This window comes from Anolis carolinensis, chromosome 6 (assembly GCF_035594765.1).
Source record: "Anolis carolinensis isolate JA03-04 chromosome 6, rAnoCar3.1.pri, whole genome shotgun sequence".
NCBI lineage: Eukaryota > Metazoa > Chordata > Lepidosauria > Squamata > Dactyloidae > Anolis > Anolis carolinensis.
Genome location: NC_085846.1, coordinates 59,284,783 through 59,312,495, shown reverse-complemented (window position 1 = coordinate 59,312,495; position 27,713 = coordinate 59,284,783). Strand labels below are relative to the sequence as shown.

The 27,713-nt window shown below is 41.8% G+C and overlaps 1 protein-coding gene across 14 annotated transcripts in view; it reads right to left on the bottom strand.

Moving 5' to 3' along the window:
- Window positions 1-27,713, bottom strand: part of pde1c (phosphodiesterase 1C) — a 436,419-nt gene that overhangs the window by 173,406 nt on the left and 235,300 nt on the right. For 12 of the 14 annotated variants that reach the window (XR_009999660.1, XR_009999661.1, XM_062957310.1 and 9 more), the window contains one exon: window positions 4,153-4,179. The exons of the other annotated variants lie outside the window; for them this stretch is intronic. Coding sequence is in view for 10 of the 12 variants with exons in the window: in XM_062957310.1 (XP_062813380.1) it covers window positions 4,153-4,179 (27 nt within the window). In the remaining 2 variants the exon portion in view is untranslated. The remainder of the gene's footprint in view (window positions 1-4,152; window positions 4,180-27,713) is intronic. 14 annotated transcript variants of the gene reach the window in all.

The window sequence follows — 27,713 nt, the reverse complement described above, 5'->3', positions numbered from 1 at the left end:
GCATTACTGCGTATTGAATTACTTTTTCTGTCAAATTTGTTGTATAACATGGTGTTTTGGTGCTTAATTTGTAAAATCATAACCTAATTTGATGTTTAATAGGCTTTTTCTTAATCTCTCCTTATTATCCAACATATCCGCTTATCCAACATTCTGTCGGCCCGTTTACGTTGGATAAGCGAGACTCTACTGTAATACCATATACAGTAGAGTCTCACTTATCCAAACCTCGCTTATCCAAGCTTCTGGATAATCCAAGCCATTTTTGTAGTCAATGCTTTCAATATATCATGATATTTTGGTGCTAAATTCGTAAATACAGTAATTACAACATAACATTACTGTGTATTGAACTACTTTTTCAGTCAAATTTGTTGTATAACATGATGTTTTGGTGCTTAATTTGTAAAATCATAACCTAATTTGATGTTTAATAGGCTTTTCCTTAATCCCTCCTTATTATCCAAGATATTCGCTTATCCAAGTTTCTGCCGGCCCGTTTAGCTTGGATAAGTGAGACTTTACTATAATAATATTAATTACATGTTATATATTACATATAATATTACAGTATAGTGGTATTGTTCAATATAGTAATATATAATTCTAATATTGTGCTATGCTCATAATATAATATATTGTATGTACATACAGCTGCTCTGAGTTCCCTTCAGGGTGAGAAGGGTGGGATATAAATGTAGTAAATAAATGTAGTAAATGAATAAATAAATAATTTTAGACTTAGGCTCGCCCACTTGACTTGAAGGCACACAACAACAACAACAACAACAACAATCCTAATTGACTTGACTATCTCATTGGCCTGATAGGTTTATGTTGATAAAAATTGTTTTCATTTTAAAATATTTTATTGTTCTTTCATTGTTGTTGTTTTGCACTACAAATAAGACATGTGCAGTGTGCCTAGGGATGTGTTCGTATTTCTTTTTCAAATGATAATTCGGCCCCTCAACAGTCTGAAGGATTGTGGACCGGCCCCCTGCTTAAAAAGTTTGAGGACCCCTGGTCTAGAGCATGTGTGTCAATTCAAACCCAAGGCCTGTGCAATCAATGAAAATAATGTTTCAATATTCATTACTAAATTGGGGGGGGGGGGGCAAAGTGTTTCTAAAATAACATTAGGTGTCTGTATTGTAACTATAACGAAGTAACACATTTTTCGTTACTTTCTCCGTTATATAACTGTGTAAGGGCGGAGCTTCTGGAGCTCCTTTCTCCTTCATTTTTAGAGCTATCAGGATGAAACTTGCTACAATGGTAGACCACATTTACCACTGCCCCTCCACCACCCAAGTTTCAGAACATTTCAGCCATTCACTGATTTTGGGGAATCCAGGTTGGCAGCAACAGAGAATTCCAAAGGCCCCACCCTAAACTACATTTACCAGAATTCTGCTCGATTCACACATTAAAGCCTCAATGTGAATGTGATCTCTGCCTTTCTCTCTGGGCCAGCCATGTGCCGGAGGGGCTTTTTTCTTTCCCATTCACCCAGCCAGGCATCCCTCCCTCCCTCTCTCGCCACCTTGCGACCCCCTTTCGGGAAAAAGCAGGGTTCCTCCCTCCACTCTAGATTCACCATCCTTATCTGCGCCCTTTGGAGGAACCAAACCCAACCCTCTTGGGGAAAAAGTGGCGCCTGCAACAGACACCCAGAGCCATTTATGAGACTTACATAATTCATCTGAAAGTCATAGATCAGTGTTTTGAATTGTACGGTTTTTGTGTGGCTGCCCCTTGCGCTTCTAAATATTGCTTCATATGTACAAATCTAAAAAATTAGATTCAGGTAATGAGTTAAAAATGAAGTTTTTTATACCCCTATTAGACATCATTAGTAGAATTTATGGGAGTTGTGATTTAGTAACATCTAGAAGGCTGCAATTTGTTCTGTTTAGTCAGGACAGTGGGGAATTGAGATACAAAACTTGTGGATATGACGACTGACTTTAAAATGTACTTTAACCTTTCACCAGCTCCAGAGCAACAAGTGCCGTTGGGTTGAAAGTCCCACTATCCCAGTCCACATAATCAACAGCGGTGGGAGCTGTCATTTAATAGCATTTCGGGATCCAAACTGAGTAAAAACTAAAGAGCAGTTACCACTATGTGCAAAAAATATAGTTGGCCCTCTGTATCCATGGATTCTCCATCCATGGACTCAATTGACTTTTGAAGGTAATCATAAGGTTAATGTAGTCTTTTGTAAGTTTGACATCCCTGGTCTAGAGAATAAAACCACTCTAAAGAAAACACAAAGCAATCTTTAACCCTTCTTATGGCAACTGTTGTTAACCCTGGTAATTTCCTGGTAATTTCCTTAGGAATGACCCTGGTAATTTCCTAAAATAAAAATTGAGGAGAGTTACATTCTATGTACTAACCATACAACATTATGCTTTCTGCTTTCCTTCTATTCTATTTGGAGTATTTTGCATGATGCCTGAAACTACAGCAGTTCCAAACAGACAAAAAGGATCCACCCAAAGCTTAATGGTGTTAAGTATATAGAACGAGAGAGGCGGGTCACTATATAAACTATTGAAATAGCAATGAATTACTTTCCCGTATATCATTTCGCATTTCCCTTACAGTCTTGTATTATATATGATTACACTATTTCCTCATCCGGGGAGTATGAAAACTGCATGTTAAGTCAAACTACAATGAATACTATGCAAAGTGATTATGTAGCACCTTTGAGATGAAATGAGGGGAAAAATTAGTTTGTCATGTAAGCTTTCGTGAACTGATACAACAAAAGATTATCCTACATTTTTTTCCTCAGTTAGCTTCAAAGATACCATAATGTCCCTTTGCATATTGCACTAGACTAATATGGGTATGCCTTTGAATTCTGTGATGAATATTGTCCATGAATATACAGAACAGTTCTTCCCAGGGAAGACCAAAAAGATGAGATTATCTCACTAGGGCAAAGAAATATGTGTGCAGCTCAGCAGAGTGGTGTCCAAGACACACAGAAGAATATCCTCAATAGTCTCTTTATGGTTCACTCTCTGCCATGTGCTCAATACTTAGAACTCCCAGAGGAGAGAAGAACTGAGAGTTTTTGGCAACATATGCTGGAATGTTCTGAACTTTTTACAGAGGATTTTGATATCTCCTCCTATGATAAAAAAAAACTTGTTATAAGTCTAATCAGTGTTCAATCCAAACTTCAAATGGTTACACACACAATCATGTGGGAATTGCAAGGACCCTGGGTAAAATGTAATCTAGTTTTAATGAACTTCTCTACCAATCTTTGAATGATAGCACAGAGAGCATATAGCGTGCCACTTCAAAATCATACTGTAAGAAAAATAAATAAATGGAAGTATTATAAAATGCTTCCAAACTGACACAATAGAAATAAAAATCTGTCAAAACTTTTATCAGAGCTCCACATGGTAGAGATAACTATCAGCAACAGATACACATGAAAAGACCGTATGTATATATAGTCCTAGAATATCCAGTATTGCTCATTTCCATGTAATATACAGGCTGGCAAAAGTTGCAAATTAATTCCAATTTATAGGAACACACACGAGGAATACAATTAGGCTGTATATCCTTCAACATTTATCAGAACAATATGGCAGAATTTCTAGCCCTTTCAATTATTGTTTGCAAAGTACGACACCATTTTTTATTTCTGTTACAAAGCACAACAGAAACAGGCAGATTTATCCAAAGAAAGAAGTACATTTATTAAGATCCATACAGCCCAAGAAATCTTCCATTTCTGTTTTTACTGGTATCTTGCTAAACTCAGATGGATTGAGTTTTGGGCAAACACACACATGCACACATAACTGCAGTGTAAAAGATTCAGGAATTGACCCATATCAATTTACATAGTGCAGAACCAGGCAACGCATAATCAATGGGCCAAACCACACCTGTCAATACATATCATTAAAAAAAACCATTTATAGGTGAGTTGCAAAAACAGGCCACATAAGTCAGTGGGGAAGTCTATGATGGGATGGGTTTTATTTGTCTAGTTCTTATATTGAGCTCACAGCATTCAAAAGACCAAAATTATAAATAACAATGAATAATTTAATAACCATATTCTGAAGTCTGTCCAAAGATTCCTTCAAGTTCTTCTGTGAGCCTTACCTCTGTGATGTTTTCTTGTATTTTCTCCTGCAGGAAAAGAACACAGATAAGAAATAAGAACTAAGTAGGATACTCCTGAAATGTTGGCAAAATTCAGGAGTGAATCAATATTAAAAATTACAAGGAAAAAGACAAGTTGCTTTCATTGGACCCAAGAAAGAATAAGCTCACAAATGACAAAGTTTTAAAGCTGATAAACTTCTTACCATCAACTTCAATATAGACTGGTTTTCTTCAGATGTCTCAAATGTTATTATGTCTAGATTGTGAGAAAATAATGTGTTGCATTCCTACTTTGCACCTCTTTATGTAAAGAGACAAGTGTTCTCAGAAATAGTTTCACTCGGTTCATAGATGATCTAGAAAAGATTCTCCCCCTCACCAAACCACTGCCCCTCTGCATTGCGAAGGAGCAAGGAACTCCCCATTTTATCCCAGGTCTCCTTAAACTGTCAAAAAAAACCAGTTACATTTAATGAATTAAAAGAAATATAAAATCTAATTAATATCTAAAATTTCTATAAACCAGAGTTATATAGATTTCTAAAATCAATATTAAACTTCAAAAGGACATTTTACTACCTAAAAATAGTATTATGGCTTGCAATGTTCTTGCCAATATGTCTGTGTGGCTTTAGTACTTTCTCTCTTATGTTGTGCTTAATTTGATTTGTGCTACAAAAATTGCAATCATTTTCTGACATTCTTGAAGTTGCTCTGTATCATTTTCTGAGAGGATTTTATTTTATCCAGAAAAATAATAATTGTATTTGTTATTGCAGTTGGAGTAAGGGAGCAGAAATAACAATTGGGATACCTCTGAAAAGGCTCCCAAGCCAGCTAAAGTATAGTAGCCCTCCACATTCACTGTAATCGGGGCACAGGACCTTTGTAAATGTGTAAAAATGTGAATAAAAACACACTATTTTTTTAACTTAACACATCTCTAGGAAGCTCTAGATACTCCAATGTGACTCTAATAATCTTGCAGCAAAGTTAATCATAGAGGTACACTGGAAGATTTAGAGATTCCCAGAGAGACCACATTAAACAAATCAATGAATGACAAAATTCACACAAATCAAACTCACAAATATGGAGGGTCGGCTATAATTCAAGTTCCATTACATTCAGCAGAACATAAGCTGGTTGATGACACCTCATAAAATGTTATTTCTAAACCGTGCATATCCATTCCAGTCACTGTAAAGAAGCAATGTAAATCAGTTGGTATATAAAACCTTCATGTGCATGTTACAGTGGAAAATAATGTATGAACAAGAGCAGTTACCTATCAGATGCTCCTATGTAAGCTTCTATAGCAGCAATGACTGAGACCTCATCTACCCAGGTTGCTTAATCCAGAACCTGTCCAGAGCAGGAATGCCCAATTAGGCTGCTCTGCATAACCCATGGTGGAAACAAGTTGGTAACCAGTTGATCTAGCCAAGCCAAAACCTTGTTGGTCCCACTGCACTATCACTTTAGCATCTGTGTCACTATCACCACTGCCAAATGACCACAGAGCTCCTTAAGACTTCCTGACCATCACAGACATCCCATGGAGAAGAGTTCATAAGACCAAGAAGAAGCGGAATCATCTCCTCCTTCCTCATCATGTGAACATGTCTGCCAATATTAGCATGGGATGCCTATGACAGCCAGGGGCTAGGAAAATGCCCTGTAGCCATCTCACAGTGACAAAAATGGTAACATGAGCCCAACCTGTCCTTTTGTCCCTGCACTCATCAGCACAAGGAAAGGAGGTAGCAGCAATGCCCTGTGTGGAGAGCGAACTGGTCTGAAACAGATTCAGTCACACAGCATAGAAGCCACAGCATGCTCCAGAGTTTCAGCTAAACTCTGGAGCATCTCTTTACTTTTCTTAATGTGGGACATCCAGAATTGACTCCACAGTGAGTATATGTTCTCAAATCTTTGTAGACATGCATATAGAATCTCTAATTAGTTTAATTGCCTGTGCTATATAGTGATCATGAAGGCTAAATGAAAAAGGTTTGGCAGCTCAGCTTTTCTGGAGAACAATTTAACCCATCTGAAAATCATTTAAAATCTCTCTCCAGAAATAATTTCTATAGTATACAGATACATATAAAATGTGTATGCCAAATGTACAAAGACAAAGGGATTAAATTGAGACAATTTAGAATGTTTTGAGAACTTTTTTAGTCTGGTTATCATGTGTATATATATCATTCATTATTTCCTTATCCAATGGGGCCAGGCTGTGGCGCAGGCTAGTAAACAGCTGCCGCAATAAATGAGGTCATGAGTTCGAGGCCAGCCCGTGGCGGGGTGGGCACCCATCAATTAAAAATAAAAAATATACCCCCTGCTTGTTGCTGACCTAGCAACCCGAAAGATAGTTGCATCTATCAAGTAGGAAATAAGGTACCACTTATAAAAAGTGGGGAGGCAAGTTTAACTAATTTATGTTGGAATGAGGAAGTGAGGAAGTGCCATCAGAGTGGATGATGAAGCAGCTGCTCCCGCCTGTGGCCAGAATCGAACATCCCCTCAGGAGAAGGTTAACTTGCCTCTGTGTCTGTCTGTCCCGGTCTCTGTTTGATGTGTTTATGGGCATTGAATGTTTGCCCTATATGTACATAATGTGATCTGTCCTGAGTCCCCTTCGGGGTGAGAAGGGCGGAATATAAATACTGTAAATAAATGATCTAAGTAGGTGATGCAGGCCACAACTGTTTCTTCTAGCTTCTGCTTAAAATTGAAGGCACTCCCTTGTATTCTTTTTGCAACGGTTCCTAATACTGACATATTTCAAACTCACATCTTTTGCTGAAATGGATAAAGACGGTCCACAGCAGCTCAGAAGCAGGACACACACATTTAAGGCATAATACCCCAGGCCTCGGGGGGGGGGGGGGGTGAAACTTTTTTTAGTGAATCACAAAGAGTAGTTCCATAATACAAAATAATTTTAGAAATCAGGCTCCATCAATATACTTCAGTGGACACTCAAGACAGATAAACTTAAGTGGACACTCATGGGGATTTGGTTAATCAGTTAAGATTCCCTACCCCCCCCCCCCCCTTTGTCTACAGCCCTGATCCCAGGTTAACATATCCTCCAATTGTTTCAATCTGGTGGGACAATTTCATTTTTTTTTTATCCCAGTTTCTCTCTCCTCCCCCTGACTTTAACTGATGAAAATTGAGGACACTATCACAGAAAAATGGCAAATCACGATGCTGCAACTTATGTTGTGGGATGATCTCCAGCCATTTCTGTCAGCATGTGGACTCAGGAGTGACCTCGGGTGGCTGGATTACTCACCCCCCCCCCCCCCAAGTAATTAAAAATTATTGAATCACTACATGCTCAGTCCCCAAGAAGTATGGTCTGTGAAGATGAATGGAAAAGCATTTTTTTCTCACTTAATTTTGGGGACTTTGTCTGAGTAGATTTTTTAAGACACTTCTAGAGATAAGAAGGCGTGAGTATCTTTTGGTTACAGGTTGACTTTAGAAAATCCTTTCAAGTGTATGAAGTAGATGGTGTGTAAAAAGCAGAGTGGGAGAGGTGGGTGGAGAAGAAAGAGAGAAAGAATCTGAAAGGGAAAGAAATGGGGGAGAGTTAGGGAAAGCATTCCACAAAATTATCCATTATATGAGGGATTTACTTCAATACAGACATAGGGAAAGCATGTTTCAGTCCTTTACACTCCAGACTAATAGCTACAACTTCAGCTCTATTCTCCAGATGTGTGATCCACTGAAACAAGTGTGCAGATGGAAAGCAGCAAAAAAAAAGGGGGGGGGGAGCGAGAGACAACAAAAGGTAATGTTCAGAGGGAAAAATTAATAATAAAGGGTGTTTTAAAAAATAAACTACACTGAAATAGTGAAGTTGTTTTAAAATAATTTATATGAAGTGGCGAGGTCTTGCTGTCACATGAAAAGAACATGAGCAATACTGAGGGTGATTATCCTAGTAAATTTCCAGAAATCTGTAATGGTGTGAATGCTATGGGATAACAATAGTTTGCACTTAATAAACTTAAAAGAGGTAAGGAATGGGCAGAATAATGTAGTTTCCAGTAAGCTAAGTCAAATAAAAAATGCTGTAGCCTCTCTAAGGCAGTGTATTTTTTCTCCTTACTAACTTCTGCCATCTTAATGTCATATTGTCAGTCCTTGGAAGCTATAGGACACAATGCAAGCTCACACAGGTAGTTCTGTGGAAACACTTTATTGAAATCCTTCTTGCCAAGCTGGGCACAAAGCTGCTACTAACCAATTCCCGCCCAGACCCCAGCATATCAAACCACTACTTCCCCCCAGCCCCCTTCCACATTCACACCTATCTGTCAATAGTCCTTTCCCAGGCTTGAAAACCAGAGCAGGCCATAAATCAATCCTCCTAGCCAAATGGCCCTTATCATTTAGGCCAGGGGTCCCCAAACTAAGGCCCGGGGGCCGGATGCGGCCCATCGAAGCCATTTATCCGGCCCGCACAGCACAAGGGCAGAAGGGGGTTGGCTTAAATGATCCAAGGGGTCTCTTCTTCTCTTACAACCCTTATTATTATTATTATTATTATTATTATTATTATTATTATTATTATTATTAACATTGAAGCTGGGTGGCCATCTGTCAGGGATGCTTTGCTTGTGCTTTTGGTGTGCAGAGGCAGAAGGGGGTTGGACTAAATGGCCCAAGGGGTCTCTTCCAACCCTTTATTATTATTATTATTATTATTATTATTATTATTATTATTATTATTACTATTATTGTTGTTGTTGTTGTTGTTGTTAACATTGAGGCTGGGTGGCCATCTGTCAGGGGTGATTTGCTTGCGCTTTCGGTGCACAAAGGCAGAAGGGGATTGGACTCAATGACCCAAAAGGTCTCTTCCAACCCTCTTTTTTATTATTATTGTTGTTGTTATTTTTATTATTATTTATTATTATTCTTGCTCAGTGGCCAACTATAGTCCAGCCCTCCAACAGTCCGAAGGATCGTGAACTGGCCCCCCGTTTTAAAAGTTTGGGGACCCCTGATTTAGGCTATCTCCACCCCAGTTGCTTTGGCAGGATGGGAACAGTTCAGCTAGTGTGAATGCTGGGCGATCACATCCTGACATTGACACTCCGCGGCTTTGATCTGTGAAATGTAGGAGGGTATGGAGTTATGTTTCTGGAATAGTCATGCATATCTGGGCTGATAAATGCCTATAACTGAGACCCAAGAATATCTGTAGTGGCACTAGATAGATCAGGCCCACGGGCTGGACATGGTCCTTTGGTGTCTCATGGCCGGCCCTCATCTGTCTTGGCCCTCCTCTCAGCATGTGTATGTGGTGACCCGTATCCCCAGGCTCCAGAGCTCTTGCCAGCCACGTGTCTCCTTCTCTTCTTCTTCCCTGGGAAAGCGTCGAGCCTCCATCTCCCTAGGCGGAGAAGAGTGTGGAGGGGAAAGCAGGCCATTGCCGGAGAGATAACTTTAACACATAACTTTAAGAAGCAATTCTTTGTGTCAGTTTGATCCAGTGAGCCAACACTGTAGGATACCTGAGGGCTTACTATTGATTATCGCAAATGGAACAGCGCTATCTTAGAAAGCAGAAACACTTTTAAATATAAAGTGTGTGAATATTAAGGTTATGATTCATCAGCGAGTCCTCCAGGAAAACTTCATGGAGTTTTCACTGGTTATTGGGAATATAATGACCACTTTAAATGGCTGTGTAAACTAACCCTTGGAAGTGGAGAAATTCCAGAAAATGCCTCACTGTGGGTGTTTTCCTCCATAAAAATGATATAGGATAGTAGAAGTAATTTCTACAAAAGCGCACTCTCTCAGCATCCCCAGTTTATCACATGACTTCATACCTTCGTCAAACGAAATGCTTCTTTACTCCTACTCAGGTTTTAAAAATAATCTGAATTACTTTATGTTAAATTCGCCTGTAGATAACAGCTCAGTAATTGACATTGCACATCTCTCTATTTATTGTATCTGCACTTTCTTAAGTAAATTGAGTGTATTTGCAAGTGAGAATACCTTTTTAAAAATTTCCCAAGCAAGCAAATTCCACTTTGTGCCTGTGATGCTAAAAAATAACTCTCTCAGTTAATACCACTTTTTAAAGCACTGTGACTCATAAGATTACAAACTACAATCTCATGTACATAACATCCTCTACATTGCATTTGTAACTAATATCAAAGCAATATTATTTGCCTAAGCACTGGCTAAAACGCAGTTACCGTATATACTCGAGTATAAGCCGACCCGAATATAAGCCGAGGCACCTAATTTTACCACAAAAAACTGGGATAATTTATTAACTCAAGTATAAGCCGAGGGTGGGAAATACAGCAGTTACAGGTAAATTTCAAAATAAAAATAGATACCAATAAAATTTCATTAATCCAGGTATCAGTAGGTTAAATGTTTTTGAATATTTACCATATTTCAAAGAAAAACAATAAACTAGCTCTATAAGTGGAAAAGTAGGGGCAACAAAAACAATATAGTATCAACAAAATAATAATAATAATAATAATAATAATAATAATAATCCCCCCCGCAGGTGCCACCTTGACATGGGGGGGGGACTTAACCACTCCAATGATGACTGAGGGCTGTGCTGGCAGTAGTGTAACTACCAGCAGGTCCAACCAAGCCAGAGAGGCCTCAGCTGAGGAGTGGAACTAAGTGCACCTAACCCATTAGCATTATGGAGAATCAAACCAAAATGAAGTCTATACTGGCTCGGTTGTCACCCAGGATAAAAAGGACTGCTGGATGCTGCTGATTCTGGACATCCATCGACAAGTGAACTACGGAATCAAAATACAAATGAACAGTCACAGAAGCGGCAAAAATATACAATGCCAGAAAACTGCACAATTAGGAAACAAGAGTACCCTGACTCACAGAAAACAGAACCCCGACTGGCTGACCAATGAAGATTCATAATCAGAAACAAAGTGTTCAGTAAAGTTGAACTCAAAGAAATCCAGAAAATTTGCAAAGCAAATTACCATCAGACTACAGCACAGACAGCAGCAGAGACTCCAGCAACACTTGGAATGGTGGAACAGATTGAAGCAGAAGAAAGTGTGGAGCTTTTGCAAGAATCTGAAGAACCAGCACTTGAAACATCTGTTGAACCACCAGGAACCTTGACAGCAAGACAACAAGAGCTCAAGGATAAGATCATGGCTCATGCTGCAGCAAATGCAATAAGAAAGCGGCTCCCAACTCTAAAAACAATGCCAAAGAGACACCTGGCACCTCTCATGAAAGATGTGAATACAGTACTCTCCACTGTCCAAATAACATCAATTTAACAAACAAACCAGTTTGCCTACAGTGCAGCAGTGATAGTAATAGAAGAGCTTGGGCTCCTACAACCAAGGCAGCCCCAAAGAAAACCTACTGGAAAACCAAAGTGGAAGGTCAAGCTAGAGTCGAAAATCAAATTATTATTATTATTATTATATTATGACACAGCAAACAAGATAGATATGCTGGATTTCGTATCACAAAATCACAAGTCGAACACTTCCCAAGTGTCTAGGACTGTGTGATGTATTTTCGGATGATGCGCGCAGATCCCAGCAGGGTGGCCTTTTGCAGTTGGCAGATTGTGATTTTGTCAATGTCTATTGTTTCCAAATGCCGGCTGAGATCTTTTGGCATGGCACTCAGTGTGCCGATCACCACCGGGACCACCTGCACTGGTTTCTGCCAGAGTCTTTGAAGTTCAATCCTGAGGTTATTGGAATATGTTTTGGAATATTGGAATATGTAGAGATCTATCTCTCTGTTCCATTACCCATACAGGTACATCTCACGAGATACAGAGGAGGGGCCTTTCAGTGGCTACTCTCAACCTCGGGAACCTTTTTCTTAAGAGAGAATAAATTGGTATTTTCTAAACTATCCATTCATAAGCAGGAGCCCCCGATGGCACAGTGGGTTAAACCCTTGTGCTGGTAGGACTGCTGACTTGAAGGTTGGGTTGCTGACCTGAAGGTTGCCAGTTCAAATCCAACCCGGGGAGAGCGTGGATGAGCTCTCTCTATCAGCTCCAACTCCATGCGGGGACATGAGAGAAGCCTCCCACAAGGATGTTAAAAATATCAAAACATCCGGGCGTCCCCTCAGCAATGTCCTTGCAGATAGCCAATTCTCTCACAATTATTTCTTGCAGTTTCTCAAGTTACTCCTGACATGAAAAAAGCAGGTAGAACATTTTTGTTCCATCCAGTCTTTGTGGACTGATTGCTAGGCGAAAGGGGGGCTTTCAGAATGTGCTCTACTATTTATTTGTTTGTTTTCTTTTTAATGGTCATGCTTTTCACTGCTTTTAATACTGTTAGTTTAACTATAGTTTTACTTTTGCAATACATAAATTTTAATATTATATTTTAACAGAGAAAATGTTAAGATGTATATAAAACTCTAAATTTATTACTGCAAGGTAAATGTATACAGACTGCAACCTAGGTTCAATTTGTAAAGCATAGGATGTGGACAAAGAAATACGTCTAGTCGATGCTTCTCAAGGGGGTGGCCCACAGAATGGAGCCAATGTGAAAATTACCAGCTGCTTGTCTGTGGTGAGTATCTAGAAAAATATTATGTGAACATGACACGAGACCCTGACACATTGGATTTAAAAATGCCAGTGCCTCATATCAAACAGTGTGAAAATACTGTGTTAAACAGTAATTAAACTGAGAGACAGGAAATGCAAGAAAGGTGCCTATTACATACCATTTCCGTGTTTGTTGATATACAGCTGTGCATATCACACACACAGAATTAAATATATTTCTGTTTTGGTAACAATAAACACAATCACAAAAAAGAGATACCGAGCTAATCCTTCATCGTGTTTTATGACAAACACAAATATAATTCATCAAATTTCCATTCTAAGTAACTAGTTGCTGCATGAAAACATATTTAACATTTGATCAAAACTCAGATCAAATGCTTCTAAGCAGCTCTCTGTTAGATTTCAGAACATTTGGTACCATCCTCAAAGTACAGAACGGGGGGGTACCCCAACCACATGCTGGTTTTCATTCCTATTCCTACAAGCAGATTACAAAGCTCCTTAAGTAACAAATACAGAGGTGAAAATTATTTTCCCCCAAGCTTGTGTCTCAGATCCTGACAAATGTGTTGAACGTTATCTGGCAAGGCAGAAAACCAACCACTAGGACAAAAACAGGCCTATTTACTTATTTTTAGCACCAGGAGTGCATCAGTGTTTCCTACGTGGTGCTTAAGTGTCTCCTCCCTACCCGTTTGTTTGCTAGAAAACAAAACCTTCAAAAGCAAATAATATAATACATTTTGCCGCTTGAAACACATTCATTTGGAATAGAGACAAAAAAGAATCTTAGCAAAATGACGTGCGATGGTCCACATTAATAGCTCAAAGACAACAATCTTTTGCTTTCATCCTGCTCTAGTTTAAGGAACAGGGTTTGGGGGCTTTCGTAATGCACTTGAAAGAAGAGGGTGAGCCAGAGTCTCTCCGTGGCATTAATTAGCACATGAAAACTCTCAAGAATTCAGTGGACAGTTGCTCCCTTTTATTTGTTTGAGGTGTTGGTGGCAGAAACAGCAGGAGGCAGGGGAGAAGTGGAGTATGAAAATTCACCAGCCACAACTCTGAGAAAAGAACCAGGAATTGGAGTTGCATCAGGCCAAGACATAGCTCCTTTCAGTCTCCAAAGCAAATCTGTATCTCGCTCTAAGCTCTAGTAAACCTGTTACTGTTTCAAACCCCCCTCCCATTACTACCACCATCCTCCAGTCTGCTACTAGACAGCTGGCATGACGCAGAATTTTAAATCTCATGTTTGTGCCAGAACCTTGTCTTAGTCTGCAGTATAGGCTGAAACACTCAGAATAATGTTTAACAAGCCTAAAACACATGTATACACGTCATGTGAAGTTGCAGAGCTCATTTTCTTAAGCAAGCTCTATTGTTGTGATGATGGTGGTGATGTTTCGGCTAATTAAAGATCCAATCTTCCAGATTTTATTTATATATTTTTTATTTAACTGTATCTTCAATCACTTAAAGTCTGGCCCACTGTAGACTTAACACAAAGTAGATCAATTTACTCTCTGGTAAATGAGCATAGGATTTTAACCTTTGCAAGTTTACGCAAGGAGCATGCATACATAGGGAAATAAAATCAATGCAGCTCATTTCTTATATTTAAGAATGCCCCAGATTTCAGCCTAATATATTTTTGATTGTGGTGAAAGCTTTAATAATAATAATAATAATAATAATAATAATAATAATAATAATAATAATAATAATATAAGCACACAAAGATACTGTGGGACTTTCGAATCCAGACTGACAAAGTTCTGGAACACAACACACCAGACATCACAGTTGTGGAAAAGAAAAAGGTTTGGATCATTGATGTCGCCATCCCAGGTGACAGTCGCATTGACGAAAAACAACAGGAAAAACTCAGCCGCTATCAGGACCTCAAGATTGAACTTCAAAGACTCTGGCAGAAACCAGTGCAGGTGGTCCCGGTGGTGATGGGCACATTGGGTGCTGTGCCAAAAGATCTCAGCCGGCATTTGGAAACAATAGACATTGACAAAATTACGATCTGCCAACTGCAAAAGGCCACCCTGCTGGGATCTGCGCGCATCATCCGAAAATACATCACACAGTCCTAGACACTTGGGAAGTGTTCGACTTGTGATTTTGTGATATGAAATCCAGCATATCTATCTTGTTTGCTGTGTCATACAATAAAATAATAATGGCTTATTACCTGTGGCTTGAGGCAGGATACAACATCATTAGAGATAAAACACTATTAAAAGGCATACAATGGGATACACAGAGTTAAAATCCACTGATGAAATCTAGTTTAAAATTCACAATTTAAAATTTACCGGGTAGGCCTGCCAGAATATATGGGTCTTCAATTGTGTCTTACATTCTAACAGCTAATCTAGCTGTCGAATCTCTTCTGACAGGTTATTCCACAGCCTTGGGGCAGCTGATGAAAAGGTCCCCTGGGTGACGGTGGCCAGTCGGGCTCTGACAGGCTGGATTAGAAATCCCAAAAAGACCTAAGTGTGTGGGGCAGATTGGACTGGAGAAGGCAATCCTGTTAGGTAACCTGGACCCAAATCATATACGGCTTTAAAGGTCAAAACCAACATTTTGTACTTTGCCCAGAAACTAATTGGCAACCAGTGGAATGACTGTAGAATGAATATAATATGCTCACTCCTGGATGTTCCTGTAACCAATCTGGCTGCTGTGTTTTGAACTAATTCATTCGGTAGTTCCATTTTCCAGGCTGCTGAAATTTACACTTTATGCTTTAACCAGTTACGCATCTATAAGCTAGATCAGGGGTAGGAATCACACTGCCTTTCAGATGTTGTTAGACTGCAACTCCCAGTAGTGTAATCAATGGTGAAGAATGTGGGGAGATGCAATCCAACATGTGGAGGACCCCATAGGATTTATGACTGATATCTTGCTGATTGTCTTCTTAACCCTCCACACTAGCTTGGTGGTTCCTCCTGCACCAGAATATATTTAAGGTATGTGAAAGAATGGTGACAAGAAGAGTGGCAGTAGTTATGACCAAAGACTCAAATTCAGAGTCATAAATAGTATTTTCAAAACTGTTATAATTCACTCTAATCCCATCTTCTGAATTTCAAGAGCTAGGTAGGTAGGTAGGTAGGTAGGTAGGTAGGTAGGTAGATAGATAGATAGATAGATAGATAGATAGATAGATAGATAGATAGATAGATAGGCAATGATTATTATCAATATAATAACAGAGATAATGGAAAATAAATAAAATATAGGCTTTCCTCTTGCAAGCCTTTTTCTGTAAAATATTGATATAACTTCGCACATTGTGAAAATAGTGGCCAGCAATTCAAACCACAAGATGAAAAAGCTCTGAATGAACTAGATAATATTTGGATACATCAGAAAAAGCAGCCACATGCCAGACAGATTAAAAATACACAATGATAGGACATGAGGCAACAACAGACTTCCCCTCAGTCCAGGAAGCAGTTTATTAGGCAATCATGTCATTTATGTGAGCTTAAACCAATGCTGGTAAAAACATTAAGGCAAGGCAGAAGGGTCCTATTTAACACTCAAATCTTTGGTTCAAAATAATGGATGACACATTTTTAAATCCCATGGTGATAGGAAACATCTTACCCTTTGTGCGTTGTAAAAATGAATCATGTTCTGTTGACACAGCAGCTAATATTTATTTTCTACTCTTAATTGAAAGTATGCATCTTTATCTGTAAACTGCCCTGATAAATGTTTGAATGGGGAGGTGTTGTATAAATCATTTGAAAAATAACAGTACTAACAACAATAAAGGTGGTGTTGATTCATCTGGAGTATTGTGTTCAGAAGAATATAGGTAAGTTGGAGCAAGTTCAGAGAAGGGCAATGAAGGTGATGAGATATGGAGAACAAAACATATGAAGAAAGATTAAAAGAATTGGCATGCCCAGTTTGGTGAGGAGAAGTCTGTGGGATGACAAGATTCTCTAGAGCAGTGATTCTCAAACTTTTAAAGCCTTTCTGAAGGAAAATTTTCTCTTGTAGCCCCAAGAAACTTATTGACACAGGGGTCGCATTGCATTTTAAAATTTAATAGATGGGCCAGACCAGTGGCAGATGGTTGGAGAATGTTTGTGTGAACTAATTGAAAAAAAATGAACAAATTTCCTTGCACACTGCACATAACTTGTTTGTAGTGTAAAAAAGAAAGAAAAAAGAAAATACAATATTTAAAATGAGTAACAATTTTAACCAATATAAGCTTAACCGTATTTCAGTGGAAGGGACCATCCAGCCTTTGCAATAGTAATAATAATAATAATAATAATAATAATAATAATAATAATAGGAGGAGGAGGAGGAACCCAGGAGCCATCCAGTCTGACATTCTTTTGCCTTGCAGGAAAAGCACAGTCAAAACAGTGGCGGGGAGGCCTTGCAGGTCACAGCAGGGAGAGCCCCATAGGTGGCGGAGAGAATGCCCTGTATGCCATGCCGGTGGGGGGGGGGGGGTGAGGACCCATAGGTCTTGCCGATGGCAGCAGGTCTTCATAGGCTGCATGCTTCTTAGGCAGGGTGGAGCGGGGGACCTCCGGAGCCTCTGACTGTGCAGGGCTCCGTCCTGGGCCCGGTTCTGTTCAACATCTTTATTAACGACTTAGACGAAGGGTTAGAAGGCACGATCATCAAGTTTGCAGACGACACAAAACTGGGAGGGATAGCTAACACTCCAGAAGACAGGAGCAGAATTCAAAAAGATCTTGACAGACTAGAGAGATGGGCCAAAACTAACAAAATGAAGTTCAACAGGGACAAATGCAAGATACTTCACTTCGGCAGAAAAAATGGAAATCAAAGATACAGAATGGGGGACGCCTGGCTTGACAGCAGTGTGTGCGAAAAAGATCTTGGAGTCCTCGTGGACAACAAGTTAAACATGAGCCAACAATGTGATGCGGCTGCTAAAAAAGCCAATGGGATTCTGGCCTGCATCAATAGGGGAATAGCGTCTAGATCCAGGGAAGTTATGCTCCCCCTCTAATCTGCCTTGGTCAGACCACACCTGGAATACTGTGTCCAATTTTGGGCACCACAGTTGAAGGGAGAGGTTGACAAACTGGAAAGCGTCCAGAGGAGGGCGACTAAAATGATTAAGGGTCTGGAGAACAAGCCCTATGAGGAGCGGCTTAAAGAGCTGGGCATGTTTAGCCTGCAGAAGAGAAGGCTGAGAGGAGACATGATAGCCATGTACAAATACGTGAAGGGAAGTCATAGGGAAGAGGGAGCAAGCTTGTTTTCTGCTGCCCTGCAGACTAGGTGTCAGCTCACCACAGCCGCTCCTGAATGAACACACGAGACTCTCTGTGATATCACCAGAAACTTTACTGCAGGAAACATAAACATCCGAAAAGCCAAGAATGGGAGACTCCGGCCAACCATCCTTTATATACCCTCCCCCTCATTTGAAAAGTCTCTTCCCGCTCAGTAAAACCCCGCGCAAATTCCCCGCCAAGTCCAGCAGCCATTTCTTCTCCGAGTCCTGAGACGCAGGTGTCTTATCAATGTCAGTGACCCTGAAACTCAGAGCCACATACAGGCTCTAGTAGCAGGGTTCTGACATGGCGTCCTCCTCCCCTTCGTCCTGGAAGGAAAAGATTAAACACAACTATTGTTCTCCGCTGTCCAGAGTTCCTTTATACTTTTTTAACAGGCTGCAATGGAATACCGGGTGTATCTTTCCTAGGTCCTTGGGTAGCCTCAGCTCATAGGTCACTTCGTTTATTCTTTTCGCTACCCTGAACGGCCCTATATAGCGTGGAGCCAATTTCTTAGATGGGAACCCCAATTTCAGGTTTTTTGTGCTCAACCAAACCAGATCTCCTTCGCCCAATTTGTCCCCCTCTCGGCGTCTACGATCTGCAAAGAGCTTGTACTTCTTTTGTGTTTCCCTCAATGCCTCCACCACGGTCTGCCACCCTTGCTTAATTTTGGCCGGCCATTCCTTGTCGGTCTGGCCCTCTCCTTCCTTCCACTCGGGTAGCCTGGGGAAAGGTGCCACCTCCTGTCCGTATACTATTTCGAATGGGGCACGACCTGTGGCCGAATGTACGGCCCCGTTAAAAGCCATCTCAGCAAACGGAAGAAGGTCCGCCCAATCGTCCTGTCTATAATTGGTGTACATCCTCAAGAATTGGCACAGTGTCTGTTGGGTACGTTCGACCCCCCCGTTGGTCGCGGGATGAAAAGCCGAGCTCAGATTCCTTTCCGCTCCTAACAGCTGTAAGAATTTTCCCCAAAATTTTGCAGTGAATTGGACTCCCCGGTCGCTAATTATTTTGTCGGGGCACCCATGTAGGCGATATACATGCTTCACATACAAATCAGCGAGCTTTTCAGCCGAGGGGAACTTTGGCAGGGCCACAAAGTGTGCCTGTTTTGAGAATAGGTCCAATATTGTCCAAATGTATCTGTTGCCTCTGCTGGGGGGTAGTTCGCCTACAAAATCCATTGCCACGCATTCCCATGGCCTCATGGGCTCCACCACCTTCTGCAATAGCCCCTGGGGCTTCCCAGGTGGTGTCTTGCCCTCTGCACATAATTCACACTGCGTGACGTACCCCCTGGCGTCTTTCCTCATTCCGGGCCACCAGCATTGTTTGGCCAACAGTTTAATAGTCCTGGTGGGGCCTAGATGACCTGCACCCTTGTTATCGTGGCATTTCCTTAACATTTCTTGTCTTAAACATTCAGGAATATACAATTTCTTATTAACAAACACCAAATCCCCACACAGTTCTCCCTGTTCTTTGTTCGTTTGTAACCATTTGTCCATTCCATATGCTCGCTTCAACTCTTCCTCCCATATTTCTCCTCCCCCCGTGGAAATGGCAGTGCGTTTGTTTTCTTTGGCTGCTTGTGCTCGAGTCAGTACTGCCAGGCCCCATTGCTTATCTAGGAAAAGGCTCCCCTCAGATTCCTGAATTCCTCCCCCGTGCTGAGGCATCCGAGAGAGAGCGTCAGCGAGTATGTTGTGTTTCCCCTGGAAGAACTTGAGTCTGAAATCAAAACGGCTGAAATATTGGGCCCATCTAATCTGCTTCGCTGATAGTTTACGAGGGGATCTCAGATACTGTAAATTTCTATGATCAGTCCACACCTCAAACGGTGTTCCACTTCCTTCCAGAAAGTGTCTCCAGCACTCTAGTGCTTTCAGAATCGCTAAGGCTTCTCTCTCCCAAATCGGCCAGTTTTTTTCTGTATCGCTAAACTTTTTCGACAGATAGCCACATGGCCTCAGGTTCCCCCCCTCGTCTTTCTGCAGCAGAACTGCCCCATATGCCCGGTCTGACGCATCGCAATGTAGTACAAAGGCCTTAGACATATCAGGGTGCTGTAGGACAGGCTCCTCAGTAAAACGCTTTTTTAGGGCTTCGAAAGCTTCCTGGCATTCTATTGTCCAGGTCAGTTTGGCCCCTGGGGCCTTCACTTTGGCTGTTTCTCCCCTGCCTTTAGTCTTTAACAAATCCGTTAATGGCAAAGTGAGGCGCGCAAAGTCCTTGATAAATGTTCTATAGAAGTTTGCGAACCCCAGGAAGGATTGCAGCTGCTTCCGTGTTCTGGGGGCTTCCCACCCCCTTACGTCTTCCACCTTCGCAGGGTCCATCGCCACTCCCTGGGAGGAAATCCTATACCCCAGAAAGTCTATCTGGTCTTTATTGAACTCGCACTTGGCAAGCTTCGCATACAGCTTCGCTTCCCTCAACTTTTGTAGGACTTCCCTGACTAGTTCTACGTGTTGCTCCTTGGTCCGAGACATTATCAATATGTCATCTAAAAAAATAAAGACTCCCTTGTACAATAATGGATGCAACACTTCGTTGATTAATTGCATGAACGCGGCCCCTCCCCCGCATAAACCGAATGGGAGCACACAATAATTGAATAATCCGAAGGCGCAGGAGAAGGCCGTCTTCCACCTGTCCTCTGGTTTGATCTGCAATTTATGGTAAGCCTCAATTAAATCCAATTTAGTGAATATCTGTCCCTCCGATAACTGGGCGATCAAGTCCTTCACTAAGGGTAGAGGGTATTTATTTACAGTACTGATTGCATTCAGGCCCCTGTAGTCAATGCAGAGCCTCAGCGTTTGGTCCTTTTTCCGCCTAAACAACACAGGTGCCCCTAAAGGGGAGTTCGAAGGTTCTATGAAACCTCTCGCTAGGTTTTTATCAATGTACTTTCTCAGTTCCTCCTTTTCCCTAGCCGACATCGGGTATATCTTTGCCTTGGGAAGCTCTGCTCCTGGGACTAGCTCTATTTTCACTTCAACTCTCCGCTTCGGTGGGAAATTGTCTGCTTCCTTCTCGTCAAACACGTCCACAAAATCCCGATACTCTGGGGGTAATTTATCTGCCAGTTCTGCTATTCTGATAGAGTCTTCCTCCCCCCTTTTCCCCGGCTCCCTCTCAACTTCCTGGCTCCCTTCTTCCAAACTCATCCCGAAAATCATGCTCTTATCCTCCCAGTTGATTTGCGGGTTGGCCTGCCCCAGCCACGGCATGCCTAGTATAACATTATAGCTGGCTATTTGTGATATCACAAATGACACCTTTCCTTCCCAACTCCCTATCTTACACTTTACTTCTTCGGCACTGTACCTAGCTAACGATCCTGATGCTGTGGATCCGTCCAACTGCGAAAATGCTATTGGGGATTCTAGGTTCGTTCTTTCGCATCCTAATCCCTCGGCTAATTCAGGGGAAATGATGTTCCTGGAACATCCACAATCCACAAACGCTTTGCAGGTTGCTTGTTTGCTGCCATTTTCAAGCTGAATGGGGACCACTATCATAGCTTTGTCCTGACTTACCAACCCCCCCGAATGGTGCCTCATCGGTGTTTCTTCCTCGGCGCGTTTTCCTGCCACGGCTCTTGGTTTGGGCTGGCCTCCGCTTTCCCCTTTTCTCTGCCAGCACTCGGCAGCTCTGTGGCCCAACCGGCCGCACACAAAGCAGCCACTCCTGCTGGCGCTCACGTTCCCTGTCGGCTCCGCTCTCCTCCCGGCTGGGGCTGATCCCTCCTTCCGGCTCCCCTCTTTCATCTGCGGCCGTTGCTGTAGCCCTCCTCGGTGCCTCCTCGCCTGGGCCAGCGATGTCTCGACGCGCCCCGCCAGCTGAATCCATCCGCGCAGTGTGTCAGGCTCATCACGATGCACCGCCCAGGAGAGGATCTCCCGCCTGAGCCCCTCTTTGAAGAGTTCCATCTTTGTCACTGCAGACCATTCCGGCACCTTTTCGGCGAGGCATTGGAATTCCTCCGCATACTCCGATACCGACCTCTGCCCCTGGGAGACGGTCTTCAACTTCTCCCTCGCCCGGATCTGCTCCAATGGATCTCGGAAACGGGTCTCCAGGGCCCCCATAAAGGACTGACCCCAGACATGGGTCGCGCCGCGCGTGCAGCTGAACGTACCAGCTAGCCGCTCCCCTCTTCAACAATGCGCCAATGGCCCGTATCCGGCTGGATTCCGTTCTAAAAGTGTGAGCATTGTCCTCCATATAGCCCCTCACCGTGGTAAGGAAAAAATCCAGTTCAGAGGACTCTCCCCCAAACTCGATCCTTAGTTCCTCTCGTCTCGGTAGGGGTCCCTGTGGTGGCAATCCCCAATTCTCCGCCCGTCGCAAGCCCCCTTGCGGACCAGTGGGCCCCGCTGCTGTTTCTCTTGGCCCTGTGCCACGCCCGGCATTCGCCAGGGGCACTAGGGTCTCAGCTGGGAGCGTAGCCGGGATTCTCGGAGGCTTTTCCCCTTCGTCGTCACTCTCCTCCACCCGCGTCAGGCTTGTTTGGGTCTTGGGCCGGGCGCCGGGCTCCTTTCGCATTTCCCTTCCCTTCGGTGCTGGGAGGTCTGCAAAGCCCTGGCTGCTTCCTACGCTCACGTCCCACATTGAGCCAGCCCGAAGTTCCCTTCCTCTCTCTGGCTCCGCCAAAAACGCCAGGCGCTCCATCGCCCTCGACATTACTGCCAGGGTGGTCTCCATCGCCGACATCCTCTCCTCCAGAAACACCATCCTTTGTGGGCCTGGGGAAGGTGAACCTTCCTCTCCTCCGGTGCTGTCTCCCCGCACCACTCCACGCCTCTGGGTTACCCCATTTGGCTGGGCATAAGCGGTGGATGACGCCAGGGCCGCCAGTTGGTGGAACTCAGCGTCCGGCTCGGGAGTGGCCCTTCCCGACCTTCCTCCTCCTGCGCCCAAGAGTTCTTCATCCTCCACTTGCATGTTACACCTCACCGCTACGGCGGGATGGTGTCTATATTCTTGGCTTAGTGTCAGCTCACCACAGCCGCTCCTGAATGAACACACGAGACTCTCTGTGATATCACCAGAAACTTTACTGCAGGAAACATAAACATCCGAAAAGCCAAGAATGGGAGACTCCGGCCAACCATCCTTTATATACCCTCCCCCTCATTTGAAAAGTCTCTTCCCGCTCAGTAAAACCCCGCGCAAATTCCCCGCCAAGTCCAGCAGCCGTTTCTTCTCCGAGTCCTGAGACGCAGGTGTCTTATCAATGTCAGTGACCCTGAAACTCAGAGCCACATACAGGCTCTAGTAGCAGGGTTCTGACACTAGGACACGGAACAATGGCTTCAAACTACAGGAAAGGAGATTCCACTTGAACATCAGGAAGAACTTCCTCACTGTGAGAGCTGTTCGACAGTGGAACTCTCTCCCCGGGGCCGTGGTGGAGGCTCCTTCCTTGGAGGCTTTTAAGCAGAGGCTGGATGGCCATCTGTCGGGGGTGCTTTGAATGCGATTTCCTGCTTCTTAGCAGGGGGTTGGACTAGATGGCCCATGTGGTCTCTTCCAACTCTACTATTCTATGATTCTATGATTCTATAAAGGCTCTGCGGAGCACAGTTTGAGAACTGTTGTTCTACAGAAGTGATGGGTTCTCCTTCTCTGAACCACCTGAGAGATTAGGATCGTCTGGGGAGGCCCTGCTCTCGGTCCCACCTGCTTCGTAAGCGCAACTGGCGGAGACAAGAGACAGGGTCTTCTCAGTGTGGAACTCCCTCCCTAGTGAAATGAGATTAGCCCCCACCCTTCTAGCCTTAGAATGAAAGTAAAAACCTGGCTCTGGGATCAGGCTTTCAGAGAATAGTGAAATAATAGATTTGGAAGATGTACAATGACCACGGAACAGCCCTGGACTACAATTTCTGGATGGTGTGATTTTAATATGGAATATAATGTTTTAAATGTTTAACAGGTATTAATTTTAATGTATTTTTAAGCTTAATGTTTGCATGTGTTTTAAGGCATTGAATAATTGCCATATGTAAGCTGCCTTGAGTCCCCTTCAGGATAGATAAAGAAGGGGTATAAATAGGGTAAATAAATAAATAACTAAATAAATTGATTACTTATCTGCTGCAGGTGCTTTAGCTGGAGATCTTGCACTGAGTAGTGAGTTGGACTTGACAAAATGAGTCCCCTCCCAATGTCATGATTTGATGACTCCATGACTGTTGTGATAGTATTTGAAAAACATAATGTTGACTTATCTTGAAGAGCACATAGAAAAAATCTTCTGATAAACTGACTGCCTTCCAAGAATTTCATTTCTTTGCATGTCCCACAAAAATTCAAATGTGCAAGTTATAACAGCAAGCACAACTGAAGTCTCTCATAATTTAATTCATAATCAAAATATCATTTGGTCCATTCATCAGGATAACAAATGCATGTCTAGGGAGCAGATTAAAATGATTGTAATTGTAACCACTCACACAAGGATACTTTTCTATGGTAAAAATTCCCTAGAGAGATTCAGGGAGTTGGAGAGCAACAACAGAAAAAGCAGTAGTGACTCTCACAACTCTAGGAAAGAATGAGCACATTTGTATTTTTTAAAAAGAAACAGCACTTAAACATGGACTAGCTTACAGATTGCTTAACAAAGATATGCTTCTTGCTGGATGTTGAAATTCTTCAGTCACTGGTGCCAGCTAAAATACTTAGGGGGCAAGGCCAACTGTGTGTAGTCAACTTCTCAGGAAGTTCTTTGCCCCCTCCATTCAAGAGAGATAATTGAAAAGGGGGACACAGGTTGCCAATATTTATGATATGCTTTTATTTAAGGAAGAAAGGTATTACAAAGCCCATACAAGATCCTAAATAATCATTTTCAGGGGACACTTAAATAGCCATAGCATTTCCATCATCAGCTGGTCAATCAGAGGAAACTTTATTCCTGAACTTTATTCAGGAATTTTACTGGCAGTCCTTGAGAAGCTACAGGTATCTATAGTGTACACGATTCTTGTTCTTTCAGGGTTTTTTCCCTTTGCAAAAAAGGGGATCATACACTCTGAAAAAGAACTAATGCATCATGGGGAACAGAATGCATTCAATTTTCAATTTCCTTTTCAACTGTATTGGAGACTTTACTAGAAATGGAGGAAAAGTCATTATGAATCAAGCAATTTAGCATTCTAATCCCACAGGCTGAAAGGAAGATTAAGGCTTTTTCCTTTTCTCCTTTACTGGGGCGGAGGGGAGAAGATAGTCAATGCTTGGTTAAATATTGTATTATCAAAAATGAAGTCGATAGTTGTTGGAAGGTCTCTATAAAACCGATGCAGGAAATACATTACTATAGACTAATCAGAAGAGAAAGAACTTTATGTAACTGACCAAAAAAAAAGAGGAATGCTTGCATACTACATGTTACATGATATTTACTTTCCAAAAGACTATCTCAGGGATGTTCGAGTAATGCCTTCTGCTTCTCCCTGCTTTTATTGAACATTGGAGAGAGGAAGCTGGGATTGGTTTAGCTGGTGCCTTTTAATACTGCCTTTCATATTAAACCTTGACAATGCTGGTTATTTTTTTAGATCAACAGATTAAATTAAGCTAGGATTCTGCCAGCAAGATGCATAAATCTTGTGTAAGGACCTCTAAAACTGGCAAGACTGTTTCAGCCATGTGAAAGTTCTGCATGGAATGAATTCTTAATTTCCACAATTTTTTGCAAAGAAAACTTTTTTCTGTAGAATAAATATTCTTTCTATTTTTCTGCACTGTGCAAAAAGTGTTGTAATTGGATAATTGATTTGCACAAAATTAACAAGATGTTGTTTTGACAGAAAATAGCATTTTTGGTGCAGGGAAAGAAAATCTACACAGAAAAGCCTGTTTCCTGCACAATTTTCATTTTGCACAGAATATGTTCTGAACTACCCTGTTTCCCCGAAAATAAGACATCCCCAAAAAATAAGACCTAGCAGAGGTTTTGCTGAATTGCTAAATATAAGGCCTCCCCCAAAAGTAAGACCTAGCAAAGTTTTTGTTTGGAAGCATGCCCGGCGCCCGCCAAACAAAACACCAGAACTTGCAGGATCGGTAAATGTACATACCAGTTGTACATGGAAATAATGGTAATAATATATTAAAATGTTAAATTATTTATATTTATACAGTAGTAACAAGAAATTCTTGACAGGAGTCATAGTTTGTCTGGTTTGGTTATGTTGGTTTGTGATGACAACTACTGTACAGTATATAATAAATGTTCAATTTTTTGTTCAACAATAAATGTGAATTCTTCTTCATGGAAAAATAAGACATCCCCTAAAAATAAGACCTAGCACATCTTTGGGAGCAAAAAATAATATAAGACACTGTCTTATTTTCGGGGAAACACGTTATGAAGATTATTCTCAATCCAAGATTCTTTCCTGTGGGTTTTTTACATGTACAAGTAATATATATTCTTTCCATCTCTATCAGCAGACCGTCCTCTTCTGAGCAGCACAAAGTAATACTGCTCCAGCCTGAGGCACTACACAACTCACCAGTTTGGGAAAAATAAAGGGGGACATAGAGCATCAGAATGGATACTATCAATAGAGACAGTTTATGAGGGCAGTAAGATACCAAAGTGTGCTATGAATTTTGTTACTTTTTATTGGTGCATCTCTCACATTTGTCAAAGCCACTTTATTCATTGGATGGATAATACATATATAAAAACAATTATTTGGTGGCTGTGGTGACAGTAAGGAAGTTTTGACATGCTTATCTTATTCTGTTTCCAGCTTTCCCAGTTCCTGCTGCTTCCATGAGCATCTTGCCAAAAATGAAATCCCATTAAGAACCCAGTAGGAAAAAACCATGTTGTCAGATTCACAGTAACAGATACTATTTGGCACTTAAGACACTTTAACAATCTATGCTTAACCTTTCCTCCGTGTCATATGATTTACACCCTGTCTCATTTATGTGTCATTTGCCACCCTCAACTAAAGGCGTAGGCAGTGGGTAGGTGGAAAGGGAGTAAAGTGTAACCACCAAATGGAAATCGCTAGGGGAATATAGCACGTAAATTGTTCTCAAGAACAAATGTGAGGAGTAAAATAATTGGACATTGGAAGCAGCATACAACCATGAAACTATTAAATCAGGGGTAGAATAAATACAGCCCCCTTTTCTGCCATCCTCCAGAACATCCCCCAAAGACCTAGACTTTGACTCTCACCAAACACACCTCAAGACAGCCCCCAAACATGCTTTTTGCTCCATTCCCCTCAATCATATAAAACAGTTAAATTTTTGCCAAAGTAGGAACCAGAAATGATCTGATGCCATATCAAGGTCCGGTCTGCTAGATGGCGCGTGAAGTGGTATAGTTGCCTACCACAATAAGATAAAGGAATCTTGTTTTGCATTGCGACTGAAGCAGTCAGCCTTAAGAGACGAATAAGAAAAAGGAACACATCAGTAGATATGGAGAGTTTTCCAAGTTAAATGCCACTTTCTCCTTCCCGCTGCAGACTGCGTGTTCAAGTGTTTGGATTCACACACCATTGCAAGTAGCAGACACAAAAAAAGTTTCTTTTTATCTCCTTCACATCCTCAGAAATGCATATCCAGCTCAAAAGGATTTC